The sequence below is a fragment of the Onychostoma macrolepis genome, chromosome 02, assembly GCF_012432095.1.
Source record: "Onychostoma macrolepis isolate SWU-2019 chromosome 02, ASM1243209v1, whole genome shotgun sequence".
In the NCBI taxonomy this organism is placed as follows: Eukaryota; Metazoa; Chordata; class Actinopteri; order Cypriniformes; family Cyprinidae; genus Onychostoma; species Onychostoma macrolepis.
In genome coordinates this window covers 13,079,607-13,094,281 of record NC_081156.1, presented here as the reverse complement: position 1 = coordinate 13,094,281, position 14,675 = coordinate 13,079,607, and the positions used below count along the sequence as shown (strand labels likewise).

The 14,675-nt window shown below is 36.5% G+C and overlaps 1 protein-coding gene across 2 annotated transcripts; it reads left to right on the top strand.

Moving 5' to 3' along the window:
• Positions 1-4,963: 4,963 nt before the first annotated feature.
• fam131aa (family with sequence similarity 131 member Aa) lies at positions 4,964-13,539 on the top strand. 2 transcript variants are annotated; one of them, XM_058753877.1, is made up of 6 exons: positions 4,964-5,375; positions 7,321-7,359; positions 9,100-9,187; positions 9,290-9,475; positions 10,819-10,956; positions 11,878-13,539. In XM_058753877.1, the coding sequence occupies exons 1-6, from the start codon at positions 5,322-5,324 to the stop codon at positions 12,339-12,341; spliced, it is 969 nt and encodes a 322-aa protein (XP_058609860.1). In that variant the 5' UTR covers positions 4,964-5,321; the 3' UTR covers positions 12,342-13,539. The 2 variants fall into 2 exon arrangements, with proteins under 2 accessions (XP_058609860.1, XP_058609869.1); XM_058753886.1 differs by lacking the exon at positions 7,321-7,359 and having other exon boundaries at positions 4,965-5,375.
• The last annotated feature ends 1,136 nt before the right edge of the window (positions 13,540-14,675 follow it).

The following is a 14,675-nucleotide window of genomic DNA, read 5'->3' as shown; positions in this document are numbered from 1 at the left end:
GAAAGTGTTAATTGTGTTGGGAACTTGGGACTGAATTTTAATATTTCAAGATGGATATGCTTAAGGCAGGGCTTACTGTTCGTTATGAGCCTTTTGCTCAAGGTCATGACGCTAAGGTTTGTATTAGAGAATTTAATGTTAATAATTTCACATGCTGTAGAAAAAATCATGGCACTAAGTTGTCCCCCGCTGAAAACTTGTTTATATGGCAAAGTACAAACGCTTATTATTGCTGGATGTGGACTCCTTTTCTCCCTAATCAAAATGAGCATATTTTCTAACAGAGTAAGCAAAAGATGATGAATAGGGTTATTGGGTTTTTATTGAAATGTGATGTTAGCTTTTATTTTTTAAAGTCTTCGTCTACAGAAGGAACTATATATGAATAGCTATTCATCTTCAAGAAATATTTCAGCGTGTGCATAAGGACAAATTGTCAGTAGAGGCAACCTAGTCACGGAAGGTAGACATCTTCTAACAAGTTATTTTAAACCACAGCCCACCCTTGAGACACGACTAGCTTATTACACTTTTTCCATGTATCACATGCACAGCTGCAGTTATGGTTTCTGACTGCTGCTGAATTAAAGATTATTTCTTTTTTTCTGGATGTGCTGAATAAAAAAGCATCAGTGTTGTAGCTTCTTGACCTTGAAATGTAGAGGTTTTAATGTCCTTACAACAGGGTAAATTGATGCATCATTGGCTGTCTGAGACAACAGAACCTATGATCCATATAGGCATGATTATACGCTAGATATAAAGGCAACCACTTATTCAGACTACAGCTTACAGGTTTAGGAAGCCTTATAAGCTTATTAAGCAGCAGTATCCATGGCATGAATAATATGTTTTCCATTGTATTATCTCAGGTGCCACTGACTGCATTAGAAGCGAGCAAATGACAGGTTCATAACCCAGGGAATGAAAATGTATTGAGGAAACAGCCACACGCTGTGAAGTATGGCAAGCCGTTTAAACATTTATTCTTTAAAAATAGTTATGTTGGTTGTTTTTTTGTTTGTTTGTTTTTTAAATTATTAGTAGGTAAACCAATTAGTGACTAGTTTAAGCCTAACTATTAAATTTGGTTTCTACTACGGGGCCGTTGAATGCTTGAATCTGATTGGCTGACGAACGTTCTAAGGTGTGCAATTATTTTCATGGAAACGCACGGCGAACGTATTTCCAGGCAGCTCTTGACCGCATTACATGACCATATCACTTCACCAAATGATTTCTGTTATTTCAAAAGTCTTACAACAGCAAAATAACCAAGGACACTGGCCAAACAAATAAATATAGTAAACAAAAGGATAAAAACGACAGACCATGTCCATGTACGAAAAGCACATACTCTATCTCTCCCGCTCTCTCTACTTCACAGACCACACATAAGTTACAGTTTGCACACACACTAGCATACATGGCGCTAATGTTGTTAGCGCTACTCTGACAAGTTTTTCAGTAAACAACTTAGAAACTACATGACTTCTCACAAGGAGGTAACAACTAACGGCGCTGTTCGTGAACAAAAGGAAATAAGTTTCACTTTAACTAGAGACATTGCTGCCGAACACTATTGAGAGACGCACAGAGGTAATCTGTCTCTCTTTCTCTCTCTCTCATAACTTACTTATTAACTGCATTAATCTGCTATCAACGGCTTAAGCCTCCGTTAGGTTTAAAATGACATTTTGGAATTAGGAACGGAAGGAGTTGGATGAGATGCAGAAGAAATAATCCTACTCACAATAGCTATTTAAGTAGAAATACCGGACGAATGCCTTGAAATATATCATCTGATCGATGTCTTGAGGTGTGGCAACCGTAGTATAAGCGGAAATAATTGACTTCGGTCCGTTGAAGTATTAGAAAAATAATGCACACTTTATTTTACAAATAAAGAATTTTATTTGCAGCACGTTTCTTTATTTGGTTGTGTTGTGAGTATTTGCAGCGCGCGTGTTGTCAAATTGATGAAGTTGTCAATTAGGCCTATTCCTTACATCTATGAAGTTAGTCACTTATTTGTTTACTATTAGTCTCACAGGGACTGTATTATTGGAATGTTAATGTAAACTTAAACCTATCCTATCTGTTTAGTAACCATGATCTACTTACAAATACTTATTCTTTAGTTGTACATGTTCAAATACTTAGTGGGATGCATTCCAATTCTCCTAATATACACTAATATTTTTTTTTTAATATAGATTTTTAATAGTAACATTACATGTTTAAGATTTTTAATGGAGCATTTGGACTATCTATCCATCTATCTATCTATCTATCTATCTATCTATCTATCTATCTATCTATCTGTACACACACACACACAAAATAACAGTCTCGAATCCTGTCTGAATAAATGTGCGACGGCAACAGCAACTTTTATATTGGGGTGGACAGCGGAGCATTCGAGTCAACAAATGTGTAGAACACAAGACTGAAGGGAGCAGCTCTAGTGGAGAAGAACAGTGACTGAATGTCACATCTCCACCACTGTTAGTTAGATGTACGGTGACCGAGAGAGCTCAACGTTCTGCAACTTCAGAAAACACATGCAAATAGAAAAAGCACCAGCAAATCAAGAAAACATCTTCATCGATTTGACAGCAGGTGCTGCAAATGCTCACAACACAAACAAATAAAGAATTTTATTTGCAGCACATTTCTTTATTTGGTTGAGTTGTGAGTATTTGCAGCGTGTGTTGTCAAATTGATGAAGTTGTTTTCTTAATTTGGAGGTGTTCTTTCTATTTGCAGTGTGTTGAGCTCTCTCGGCTACCGTATGATGTGTTTGTGCAGTGCAGAGGGGCTCTCTCATATTGTGGGATGTGATAGACAACTAGTTGTCCAGTTCGGTTCTGTACAAGTAGTGCAGGTGTTTTTTAGAATGCAGTCATGAAAATTTATGGGTGTGAGTTTGGTTAGACTTTGAAGTTGAAGAAGTTGAGAATGCAGTTGTCACTCCCACAATAACTGCACTTTTTGTGAACTTAACCATATTAAAGTCTCAAATACAGGACTTACAACTGTATTCTGCTGCTGTGTGAACATCCTATTGATTGGAGAAGGTAGCCTACTAGATATGTGTATAATTGAGTACCCACTAGTAGTAGGCTAAGTACTACTCTGGGGCATAGCGTCTGGGTATGCAGGTGCATATGGGCCCGGGCAGATTGGGTCCCGCCGAACCGAGGGGCAACTTTTAATTGAAACAAGGGAACAAATATAGAGCCTGCACGGGCCCGGCCCTTGTCCGTTTTTTTTTTCTTAATAAGAGTGGAAAATTAAAATACACCATAATTTTTCCTCATAAAGGTAAGAGTATACATCATTCGAAGCTGTGTGCACTCACAATATCAACAAAACGTTTTGCTATTGTAAAATAAAGAAAACAAGGGTTGTCTTGATCTTGAGCAGGAACACTTCACAAAAACTGAACCGAAACTCAGCAAATACTTGCCTCACTGACATGATAAATATACTTATAGAATGCTATAGACCCTTTTTCTGTTAGTAAACAATGTGATGTTTTTCTGTGGGCGGGGCTTAGCTGGAGGCAGAAAGATTCCACTGACCGCTTCAGTAACGCTAGCTATGAAGTTTGTTTACCTTGATTTTTTAACAATGGCTGGAGAAAATCCGATTTTACCTGCATATGTAAGGTCACTCACTGTGCAGGACCATTATTGTTATTTAAATAAGTTAACTTTAACGGACAAAGTCAGATTGGCCGACCCTATGCTCATGGATGGACGATCTGACAGGATGTTACCTCCGATTGAGTGACTCGTTAGAGAAACCTAACGAGTAGTAAAGAGAAACTCACCTGTGTCTATCTAGTCATGAAGATATACATTTCAACTTCAGCAGGCTATTTTTACAGCTAACGTTATGTGAGAGTGAACTGCATGGGCCAAAATACAAAAAGTTAAACGTTCAATGTGATGATATATTATTTGAAGATGTATGTAACTTATCATGGCCAAATAGTTATTTTAAAATATATACATCCTGTAAATTATGTAAGTTAAATTTACAATACTTTACATACAGTACATTTAAAGGAAGATGTGAATATTTTCTGGAAATAAAAATTCCAGAAATTAATTTTGAACTTTCTGTATTTGATTATTATTTCTTACTAAGTTCTTAGAAAGTCCAGCCACTATCAATCACAATAATATATATTACAGATTATTAAGCATATACTTCATCAGTTTGTTGTTTTACACACATGCACACAGACATTATTTCATAGTTGTGAGATGCATAAGAAATCTTTAGACACGTAACACAAACCATAATCCATAACAACAAAAGACAATACTTTATTTAACCTTTTCTGATCAGAAGTGTGCGCTGCAAACGCGAGCATTTTTGACGATAGTTTCTGTCCAGTCCGCTCGTTTTATCTCGTTTAAACACAGCTGTCGTCGGTTTTTTTGTCTGGGAGTGGCAGCAGGTATGCATTAAAATTTCAAATTGGGGCCTGTAGTACATAGATTCTTGCATCCAACATCACAACAAGACGATATTTTAAGCTCCTTATGTAGCCGAATCTACGCTGGTTTGAATGGGCCGCCTCCAGTTTTCCCTTTGTTTTGCCTCCAGCTAGCGCTGTGACGTAATCGTGACGTCGGCGCAAAAAGGGTCTATACATGACTACTTTACAATGAAATAATTCAAATCAAAAATTTAAAACTCTTTCAGTAGCCTATGTAATCCATAAAGATGCATTTCTCTCTAAAGGCGCGTCCGAGGAGATATGGGGATCAGGATCGTCAACTTCATACTATTTTATTTTTATTTATTTATTTATTTATTTATGTATGTATTTATTTAGTTAGTTAGTTTTGTTTTTGGGCCGCTGTGCCAAGATTGTGTTTGCATGCAGTACAAATACCCTACAGTGGCATTTTAGTGTCAGCTAAATAAGATTAACGTCATACTATTTTAAGAATAAAGTACAATTTTTTTGCATATGGGCTCAGGGCTGACTTGCTATGCCACTGGTACTACTAACATAAAAATAGCTGTTAGTTTAAGTTGTAAATGTTAAACAGGCTTGCCATAGTAAGTTGCACTCATCGCTCAAGCTCTGTACGTGTGAAAGAGACTCGTGTGTCTTTAAGAGAGCCGCATTACAGGTGGGATGACGCTGTCTGAGAGACTCGGTGTGGTAGGGACGATGCGTTTCGTGGGTTAACAGCACTCATTTCTGCCCCTGTCTCTGATGCTCAAGAAAAGGTAGTGTCTATTATTCACTGCCGAAGACGGCTCCGCGATTCTTCTCTCCAGTCCCAACGCTAATGCTGTATCCATGTGCAATGCTTTTGACAGCTTTACCCCAACTAAATCTAAAGGTACGTGTGTATTGAGTGTCAGTGACCAAATGCACATCGATTTTCGCTCGCACCATCAATGTTTTTGTTCTGTAATGCATGTGTTATTGCGCTGGTATTGTTGAGATGGCAATAGGCCGTCACGTACAACGCGTGAATAATATCAGCGCTCGCCTGTTGCCAGGAAACAAACGCGCTGAGTGCTGTTGCTGTTACACTGTTGTTTATGAAAATGATCTGCTCGTCAATCAATCAGTCAGTTTTGAGCAGCTGATGGACTTCTTGTGTCCTGTCGTGTCACCCTCACTTCTGTGATGGGATTCATTTATTAGGGCCTGATCCATCACCTAAAGCGCAAAATACATCTGTAACTAACCGGTTATTTGTGGCATTACTGTCGTGCAGGGACTGCGTAGAAACAGATGGGCATTTCAGATCACTGATCGTGTTTGGAATGATGCCAGTTATTATATTTATTTGAAAAAAAAAAAAAAAACAGATTGAGGAAAATCAATCTAATCGAACCAACCAAATCGTAGCTCTGATACAGCGGTACATTTCATAGAGCTGTGCCTGCGTGTTGTGCATGGTCAATGGGAATTAATGATGCTCAGGGACAGATGGTTCACGGGTTACCTGTTGCTATAACGACCGTCCCTTATATTGCGTTAACTGCATTGTGTTGCTTTCCATGAATTGAGCTCAGGTGGCCTATTTTAGATGCGTTTTCCTTCACTGCAACTACATTTTCTGTTGCAATTGCTGTAATATATTTGACCTTACACGGCTAATTGTGTTTATATATTTATTTCACGCAGACACGCTGCTCGAGACGCTGCAGCACATTTCACTGAGATGAAACAAATCTCAATGCGTGACCTCTTTCCCTCCGTGACAATTTGTCTGTATTTAATTTTTCCTGTTTATAGCGAAATCTTTGTATGTTCTATAGGCCATGCAGAATGATTGGATCTTTTTTTTTTTTTTTTTTAAATAAGTATCATCTACTCTCGTGTTATTTTTTAGGACGTGTATATACCAAAATACCATGTTTTTGGACATTTGACATTTTGGACATTTTGTTCCTTTTTTGAAAGTAGTACCATGTGCTACCATGTTCTTTTTAGGACATATAGGCTATATTATTCTATACTATATTATACTATACTATATTCTACTACTGTGTTTTTGGACATAAATTATGGTATGTTGCTTTCTGAAAGTAAAATTATTTTATTTTTTTATTTTTTTTATTTGCTACCAAGTTATTTTGCAGAATGTACTATTCAAATACAATGTTTTCTGGGCAAATGCTATGTTTATGGGCATAGTGCCATGGTAATACTATGTTTTTATACTTGTTTTGGATATCATAGTACGTCACTTTATTTATTTATTTTGTATTTTTTTGACAGTAGTACCATGTACATTATTTTTCAGGATATGTAATATTGTAATACTATTTTTTTTTTTTTGCACGTACCATTCTAATACGGTGTCTGGAGATAGTGCCATGGAAATGTAACTATGTTGCTTTTTTGGACGTAGTACCATAGTAATAATTTTACTATGGTATTAGTAATAATACCATAGTTATTTTTTAGGCCATGTACTACGCCATGTTTTTGTGTATGTATCATGTGAACACTATGTTGTAGGCATAGTGCCATGATGGTAATACAAAATATATATATATATATATATATTATATATATATATATATATATTTTTTTTTTTTTTTTTGAGAAATTAGTGTGGCAATATCATGTTTTTTTTTTTTTTGGACATGGTATGGGTCATGGTATTACCTTGTTGGTTGGTTGGTTGGTTGGTAGGTAATACCACATTTTTTGAACATACCATGGTAAAAGCATGTTGTTATTTTTTTTACATAGTATCATAGTAATATTGTGTTTTTTGCACATAGTACCATAATAACACCATGTTTTGTGTTTTGGATATATAGACCGAGGTCTGTGGAAGAAAAAAAAAAAGCATTCTGCAGGTGTGTCTGGAATTTCTTTTTCTAATTGTTCTGCAGCTCTTCTTGGAAGGCGTCTGCTGAATGGTGTGATGAGCAGGGTGTGTGTTATTCAGTACCATGGTACTGAATCATTACCAAATCAAAGTACCATGGTATTAGCATATAATACCAGGGTAATGAAGTAAATTATGCCCGAATCGTCTGGTTTAGGCTTAATTGACCTCATTACGATCACTATGGCCCATGTCTGTCTCTCTGCTGTGACGGCTAACCCCAAATCAAGCAGAAATATTTGACCCACATACAGCACTGAAACATGGCAGGCAGCTGGTGCCGCTGCAATCTTCTTCAGGAGCAGCTTTTTCTTATGGGCTTTAGAGGGCAATCTGATTTAAGCATATCTACCGGCGTTCTAGACTTCAACATCAGGCACATCTATGTCTGAACCACCTGTGTGATTTGGTTTTGGGAGGGATATAGCTTAAATGCTGCATGTTATGAATGACACAGTGGCCTACTTTTGTTTTGGTGGTTTACGAATACTCCATCTCACCTAATAGAAACTGGATCTGTGTTTCAGAAAGCTTTGCAGTACAAGTACTACAAATAGTCACCTCATCACTCATCGGACACGTCAATTCTCTTTTTAAACTGATGGATGTCACTTGTCAATTCAGATTTCCGTCATGTAACCCATTAATGTCAAATGCCAGAGGTCATTAGCCCCCAGCTGTGGCCAGACTTTTTATTATCATCTTGAGGGCTGCAGGCTAATATTATCTGACATGGCAGTGAATGCTGTTTGCAAATTAACAAGCCACAGGAAGAGGCTTGATTGGCCAAATATGTCTGAGCCATAAGCTGCTTTGATTATTAATGCCACAGTGTGGTTGATCTCTCACAGATCCATTTGAGCAGCCCGTGCAACTAACATATGCTTCAGCTTGGATGAGTGCAAGTGAATTGTCAAAGGGTTAATTGTGGATTTGGCATCTGTTTCTGAGGTGGAGCTTGAGTCAGCACTGGCTTTAGAGCATTTACTTTCATGTGGAGCTCTTGTAGTACCACTTGTGTGTTAACTGGAAAAATCAATGCTTGCGATGGGTACATTCATACAGCGAGAGAAGTGTGTCAGGGGATGTCATAAGGTAAGAGAACTAATTGGTGATTGGCCGTTAATTCCTTGATGGTTGTTTTAGCCATGTTGTCAATAATTCCCAAGTAAATGTTTGGATATCATTTATAGATGGATCTATTTGATATGTAATGAATTTTATCACCCACTTTAATTATATATATATATATATATATATATATATATAGATGTATACATTTTAAAATGACCATAATCAGATTACAGTTACTATGGATTACATGATTACAAATTATTCACACAATGGCAGTAAATTATTACCACAAAATTAAACTTTAACACCTCTTTTTACTTTGAGATCATTCTGAGGTTAAATACAGATTCAAAATCATAACAAGATTTAATAGCTATATACTGTTGTTGAGATCAAATCTTCAGTTAGTCTTAAAGCTAAAATAAAGCTTTAACATAAAACCAAACAGAAATGAAAACAGTTACCAAATATGCATGTGTCCTATTCTGTGAACTCCTGAAACATTGGTGTCTGTATGTAACTATTTGCTCCCCAACACTGTTGATTACTAATGACTAAATCATTTTAAACTGCTTGTTCCTGTGAAGTTATAATATTTACACAGTCCATTTTGTCTTTGAACTTGCTTCCTCAGGTTGATGACCCTATTGATATGCTCCCCAAGTCAAGAAAAGCCCTTAGCATCCAGGAAATTGCAGCTCTGGCCAGATCATCATTTAATGGTAAGGGTTTTAACAACTGTAGCATGATCATGAACATTAATGCATGTTAGCGACACACTGAGTTAATCAGTCTTTAACAGTCCCCTGTGTTTTCCCCACCAGGCATCTCACAGGTGGTGAAAGATCACGTCACCAAACCCACAGCCATGGCTCAGGGTCGGGTGGCTCATCTGATTGAGTGGAAGGGCTGGTCTAAGCCCTTAGACCCTCCATCTGCTACACTGCAGTCCCACTTTAACTCTTACTCCCATCTCAGCGAGGGTGAGCAGGAGGCCCGGTTTGCAGCAGGTGGGTGTCTCCTTCCACCCTGTCAGTACAGCTGTAAATCTCTCACTGCTAAAGTAGTGTTAAGGAGATAACTGTTGACGTACAAAGATATTGATGCGTGGGAGTTTATACATGGCCTGTTGTCAAATAATGTGTACATGAAATTCATTTTTGAACATTAAAATGTAAAATTGTGCATGAATGTATAAGGTAATCTGTATATTTCTGGTTTGCATTTATTTTAAGGTTTTCAAGTTTTTATTATTACTAATAGTAATAATCAACTAATGTGAGGTCAAAAACTGCATTCATAGAAGTACTAAAGATTAAAATATAATAAAATTATAGATTCATTTCATAATTCTGAAATATATATGTGTGTGTGTGTGTGTGTGTGCAGTTTTTTTTACCTCATTTTAATTAATATAATTATTAATAATCACTCTATCATCTATCTATCTATCTATCTATCTATCTATCTATCTATCTATCTATCTATCTATCTATCTATCTATCTATCTATCTATCTATCTATCTATCTATCTATCTGTCTGTCTGTCTAATATATTCTTTACATATGATATATGTTTATTAATTATATTATTAATTAAAATGAGGTTGTTAATTAACTGTTAATAAACTGTGTATATATACACACACACACACAGTTTCTTTTACCTCATTTTAATTAATAATATAATTATTAATAATCATTTGAATTAATGTAGTAATTGTTTCTATCTAGCTATCTGTCTGTCTGTCTGATATATATACTTCATTACATATATAATAATGTGAATTATTTTTTAAAGTTTAAAAATTTGAAAATAGTTTCTATTTTACAATAGTATTTATTATTACTATTATTTTACCATTAATGTTATACTGAATATAATTAGCATTAATATGTAATGTAACAATAATGAATTTTATCAAGTGTCAGTCAACTTTAGCCTGTCTGTGATGTGCCAGCTGAAGGCTTTTAGACTCAGCAGATGGTGTTAAATTAGATTACACAGTCACACAGCAACACCTGCTGATCCTGCATGTCAGTTTACTTCATTCCTGTCTTCTGGCTCTCCTCCTTTGACTTTACTTTTCCCGGCTGCTTTTATACTCTGCTACATGTTTGGCTGTCATCAGTTTCCTGACTGCAGTAAATGTGGCTGCTGAGTTAGGGTGGCATTTAATAGCAAAACCTGAGTCTCTCAGCAGCAGAGCTTTTTCAATCAGAACAAAAGCACCACGAGTAAACTTCTACGTCATCACTGTGTCAAAAGAGATTTTGTTGCACTGCCATCTGTTTAATTAGCGTCATTGTGTAAACTCCAGGGTCATTCGATACGATTCTGCTTTTTTTTTAGGTGTGGCTGAGCAGTTTGCCATTGCAGAGGCGAAGCTTCGTGCCTGGACCTCTGTAGATGAGGAGGAGATGGATGAAGAGTCCTATGAAGAGGATCCTCCTCTAAATGACGAGCCAATCACAACAACTCTGAGTTCAGGTGAGCGTGAGTGCACACACGTCAATATACAGTATTTGGAGATTGAGCCACAAAAAAGCATATGAATGAATTTGAGTGATGAATTTTTGAAAGAAATGAATTGAGCGTGGATGTGTTACAAAATATTTTCATTTGAAATACTGTAAATGCTGCTCTTTTGATCTTTCTATTCATCAAATAATTCTGAAAAAAAATCAAAAATATTAGATAGCACAACATACTAGTAGCATATCATTATAATACTAAGAAATGTTTCTTGAGCACCAAATCAGCATAATCGAAGGGTCATGTAACAAACTGGAGTAATGGCTGCTGAAAATTCAGAAAAATTACATATTAATTTATATTAAAATAGAAAACAGTTACTTTACATTGTGATAATATTTCACAATATTACTTTATTTTAGATCAAATAAATACAGCCTTGGTGAGCATAAGTGTCAGAAACTCTTAAAAAACCTTAACAACCAACTTAATACACTACTTAATAACAGTAGTGTATATTTGAAAGATATAACACACACACACACACTTTAGATTTCAGAATGTGGAACTAGAAATCTATTGTTTAAAATGAAAAAGTGATCTATAGATATCACAAAATGATATTTTTTATGTAGTGCAGTGACTGAATATTCAGACATTTTGATTCAGAAAGTGTTCAGATATATTTTTTGGACCCTGTATATCTGCATTTTTCTTGTCACAATGAATTTATTTTTATGTGGAACATCTGCAATTTTGTTTTTTCATTAATCTTTTCTGCTGTTTATCATCTGCCTTTTCTGTTGTGTTTTCTTCTTGCCTTAATTCTCTTTTTTTTGGTACCATTTGTGCTTCATGTCATCTTTCTGTCTCTGCCCACTTCTGCCCTGTCTGACCTGTATCTATAGGTATTCTTATACTTTGCTCCTCCCTTAGACGCTGTATTATCCAATCAAAGCTGCCCAGTGCCAAGTCAGGCTGAGACAGACACCGCTGAAATCCCATGCTCCGACGGCACACTCAGTCAATCAGACCCAGACGAGCCACTCATCTCAGAAGAAGTGCCACCACACGCCCAAGAACTCCAGCTTTCAGAAGGCGAGGGCGACAGGGCCATATGTGCGGTTCACAAACCAGACCGAAGGCCTTTGTGGAGTAAGGGAGACTCCTGCTACTACTCCACCTCCTACTCCGAGTCTGGCCTTTCACCTGAGGACGAAGAGGAGGAGGATGGAAGAGAGGTGGAGGAAGGGGAGGACAACGTCTTTCAGGAAGTCATCCGCTGGTACAGACACTGCCGAAGCATCTCTGATACCTCTGGAGCTGTGTCTTTTGATGATGAGGAGGAGGAGGAGGAGGAGGAGGAAGAGGATGAACAGGAAGAAGGTTCCAAGCAGTGACGCTGTGCTCTCGCTCGCCCTTTTGTCTCGGTCCCTTTGTAGTAACCCTTCTGTGAAGTGTTTGTCCAGTCTGTTATGCATTCAGAGACAATGACTTGTTTTTCTTCTCCATACTTTTAAAGGGATAGTTCATCTAAAAATGAAAATTCTGTCATCATTTTTGCTCCCTCTTGTCTATCAAAATCTTTTTTATCTTTCTTCTGTGGAACACAAATAATGCAGAATCAGGGTTATTATAGTTAAAAACTGAAGCTAAAGTTAAAACCAAGTTAAAAATTCTAATAAAACAAGTTAACTGTAATAATTTATATGTCCAGTAAACACTTTGAATATATATTTCAGCTTTTTGCCAAGGCAACATTTCTCATTTAATTTGGTTTACCTTGATGTACTAAAAAAAAACTAAAACCATAAAATTAAATAAAAACAAATTAAAATGTAAGTGAATGTAATGGAAAATGGAAAATATTCAATGAAATATAAAACTGAAAAATGTGACAAAAATGTGCAAGCCAGTGTTATTTAAGTATCATTGATATACTGTTATAGTTTTGTTAATTTTTTATATTTTTATATTTTAATATTTAAGTTTTAATAATGTTGTTGGTTGTCATTTTTATTAGTTTTTTAAAAATATGTACATTTAGTTTTTAAGTTTTAGTTTATTTAGTTTATTTTACTTAAACTTCTGTCTCAATTTTGACCAAGTTTTGACTGAACATAATGAAAACGAGAAATTGTGTCTCCGCAACTAGCTGAAATAAAATATGATTTTATATATTTTATTTAGTTTCAGTTAATGTTTATTTCAAGCGACGTTTTTTTATTTTTTTCAATATGGTTTTAGTTTTATTTAACGATAATAACCCTGATTCAAGCTGCTCTTTTCGAAACAGTGAAAATGAATGCAAACAAAGAAGCAAGAATTTCAGGAACGACGACTTAAATTTTAGCCACACAAATGATAGTACGGCTTCAGAACACTAAAAATATAGCGCATAAGTCATGTGGACCACCTATGATACTTTAATGGTGCTTATTTAAAGTTTCCCTTTCATTTCCAGTTTAAAATTTCATTGTATAGAAAAGAGCAGCATGAACAACTTCCATTTGGATAACTGAAAGTGTTAGTTCACCCAAAAATGAAAATTCTGTCATTAATTACTCGCCCTCATGTCGTTCCAAACCTGTATGACCTTCGTTCATCTTCGGAACACAAATTAAGATATTTTTGATGAAATCGGAGAGATCTCTGACCCTCCATAGACAGCAACGATATTACCACGATCAATGCACAGAAACGTAGCAAGGACATCGCTAAAATAGTCCATGTGACATCAGGGGTTCAACTGTAATTTTACGAAGCAAAATTACGTAATCAGCGGCGTTTACGTTCAGTAGAAAGCGCGCACATACTGAACGTAAACAACGCTGATTACGTTGATTACGTTCTCGGGAACTCTCCAAAATGGTGGAAGACGGTTCCTCAGACAGAAGAATTGTTCAATAAATTGTGTTATTATTGGTTTCTTTGCGCACAAAAAGTATCCTCATAGCTTTGTAAAATTACGGTTGAACCCCTGATGTCACATGGACTATTTTAGCGATGTCCTTGCTACGTTTCTGTGCATTGATCGTGGTAATATCGTTGCTGTCTATGGAGGGCCAGAGAACTCTCTGATTTCATCAAAAATATCTTAATTTGTGCTCCAAAGATGAATGAAGGTCTTACAGGTTTGGAACTTGAGGGTGAGTAATTAATGACAGAATTTTCCTTTTTGGGTGAACTAACCCTTGACGACAGGATTTCCATTTGTTGAGACAGCTACCCCTCTTCCTCTTGATCTACATGTTCTTCATTTGAAATGAGCGTTCAAGAAAACCACAGTACTGTTTCCTCATTCAAGCAGCGAGTTGGATGATAGTGACATTATTGATTGCAGTATCCAGTGAAATACAGATGCGATGCTCATTACCTGCGCTCTCTGTGTATTCAGCAGCCTTGTCGCGTATCTGTGACGACACATCAAGAGACTGGAAAATCTCTGTGAGGAACATGGTTTCAAACGTTTTCCTTTTGTGACTGTTCAAAAGTGACGTAATGCTCATAGTAAAATGTTGTCAATACTTCAGGATCGGGGGTTTCCTGAGGGACAGAAAAGCCCCAGTTGTTTATTTTGTTTGGGTTTAGATGTCACGCTGCAAGCGCTTGTGTATCTCGGCTTGCTCCAGAAGGGTTGAGGTGCAGGAGGGTTCTGCTTTGACGGAGCGTTGTGACTATGAATAGAATGTGCCTGTTATTATGATCACTGTGTGATGTATATTACCAAACTA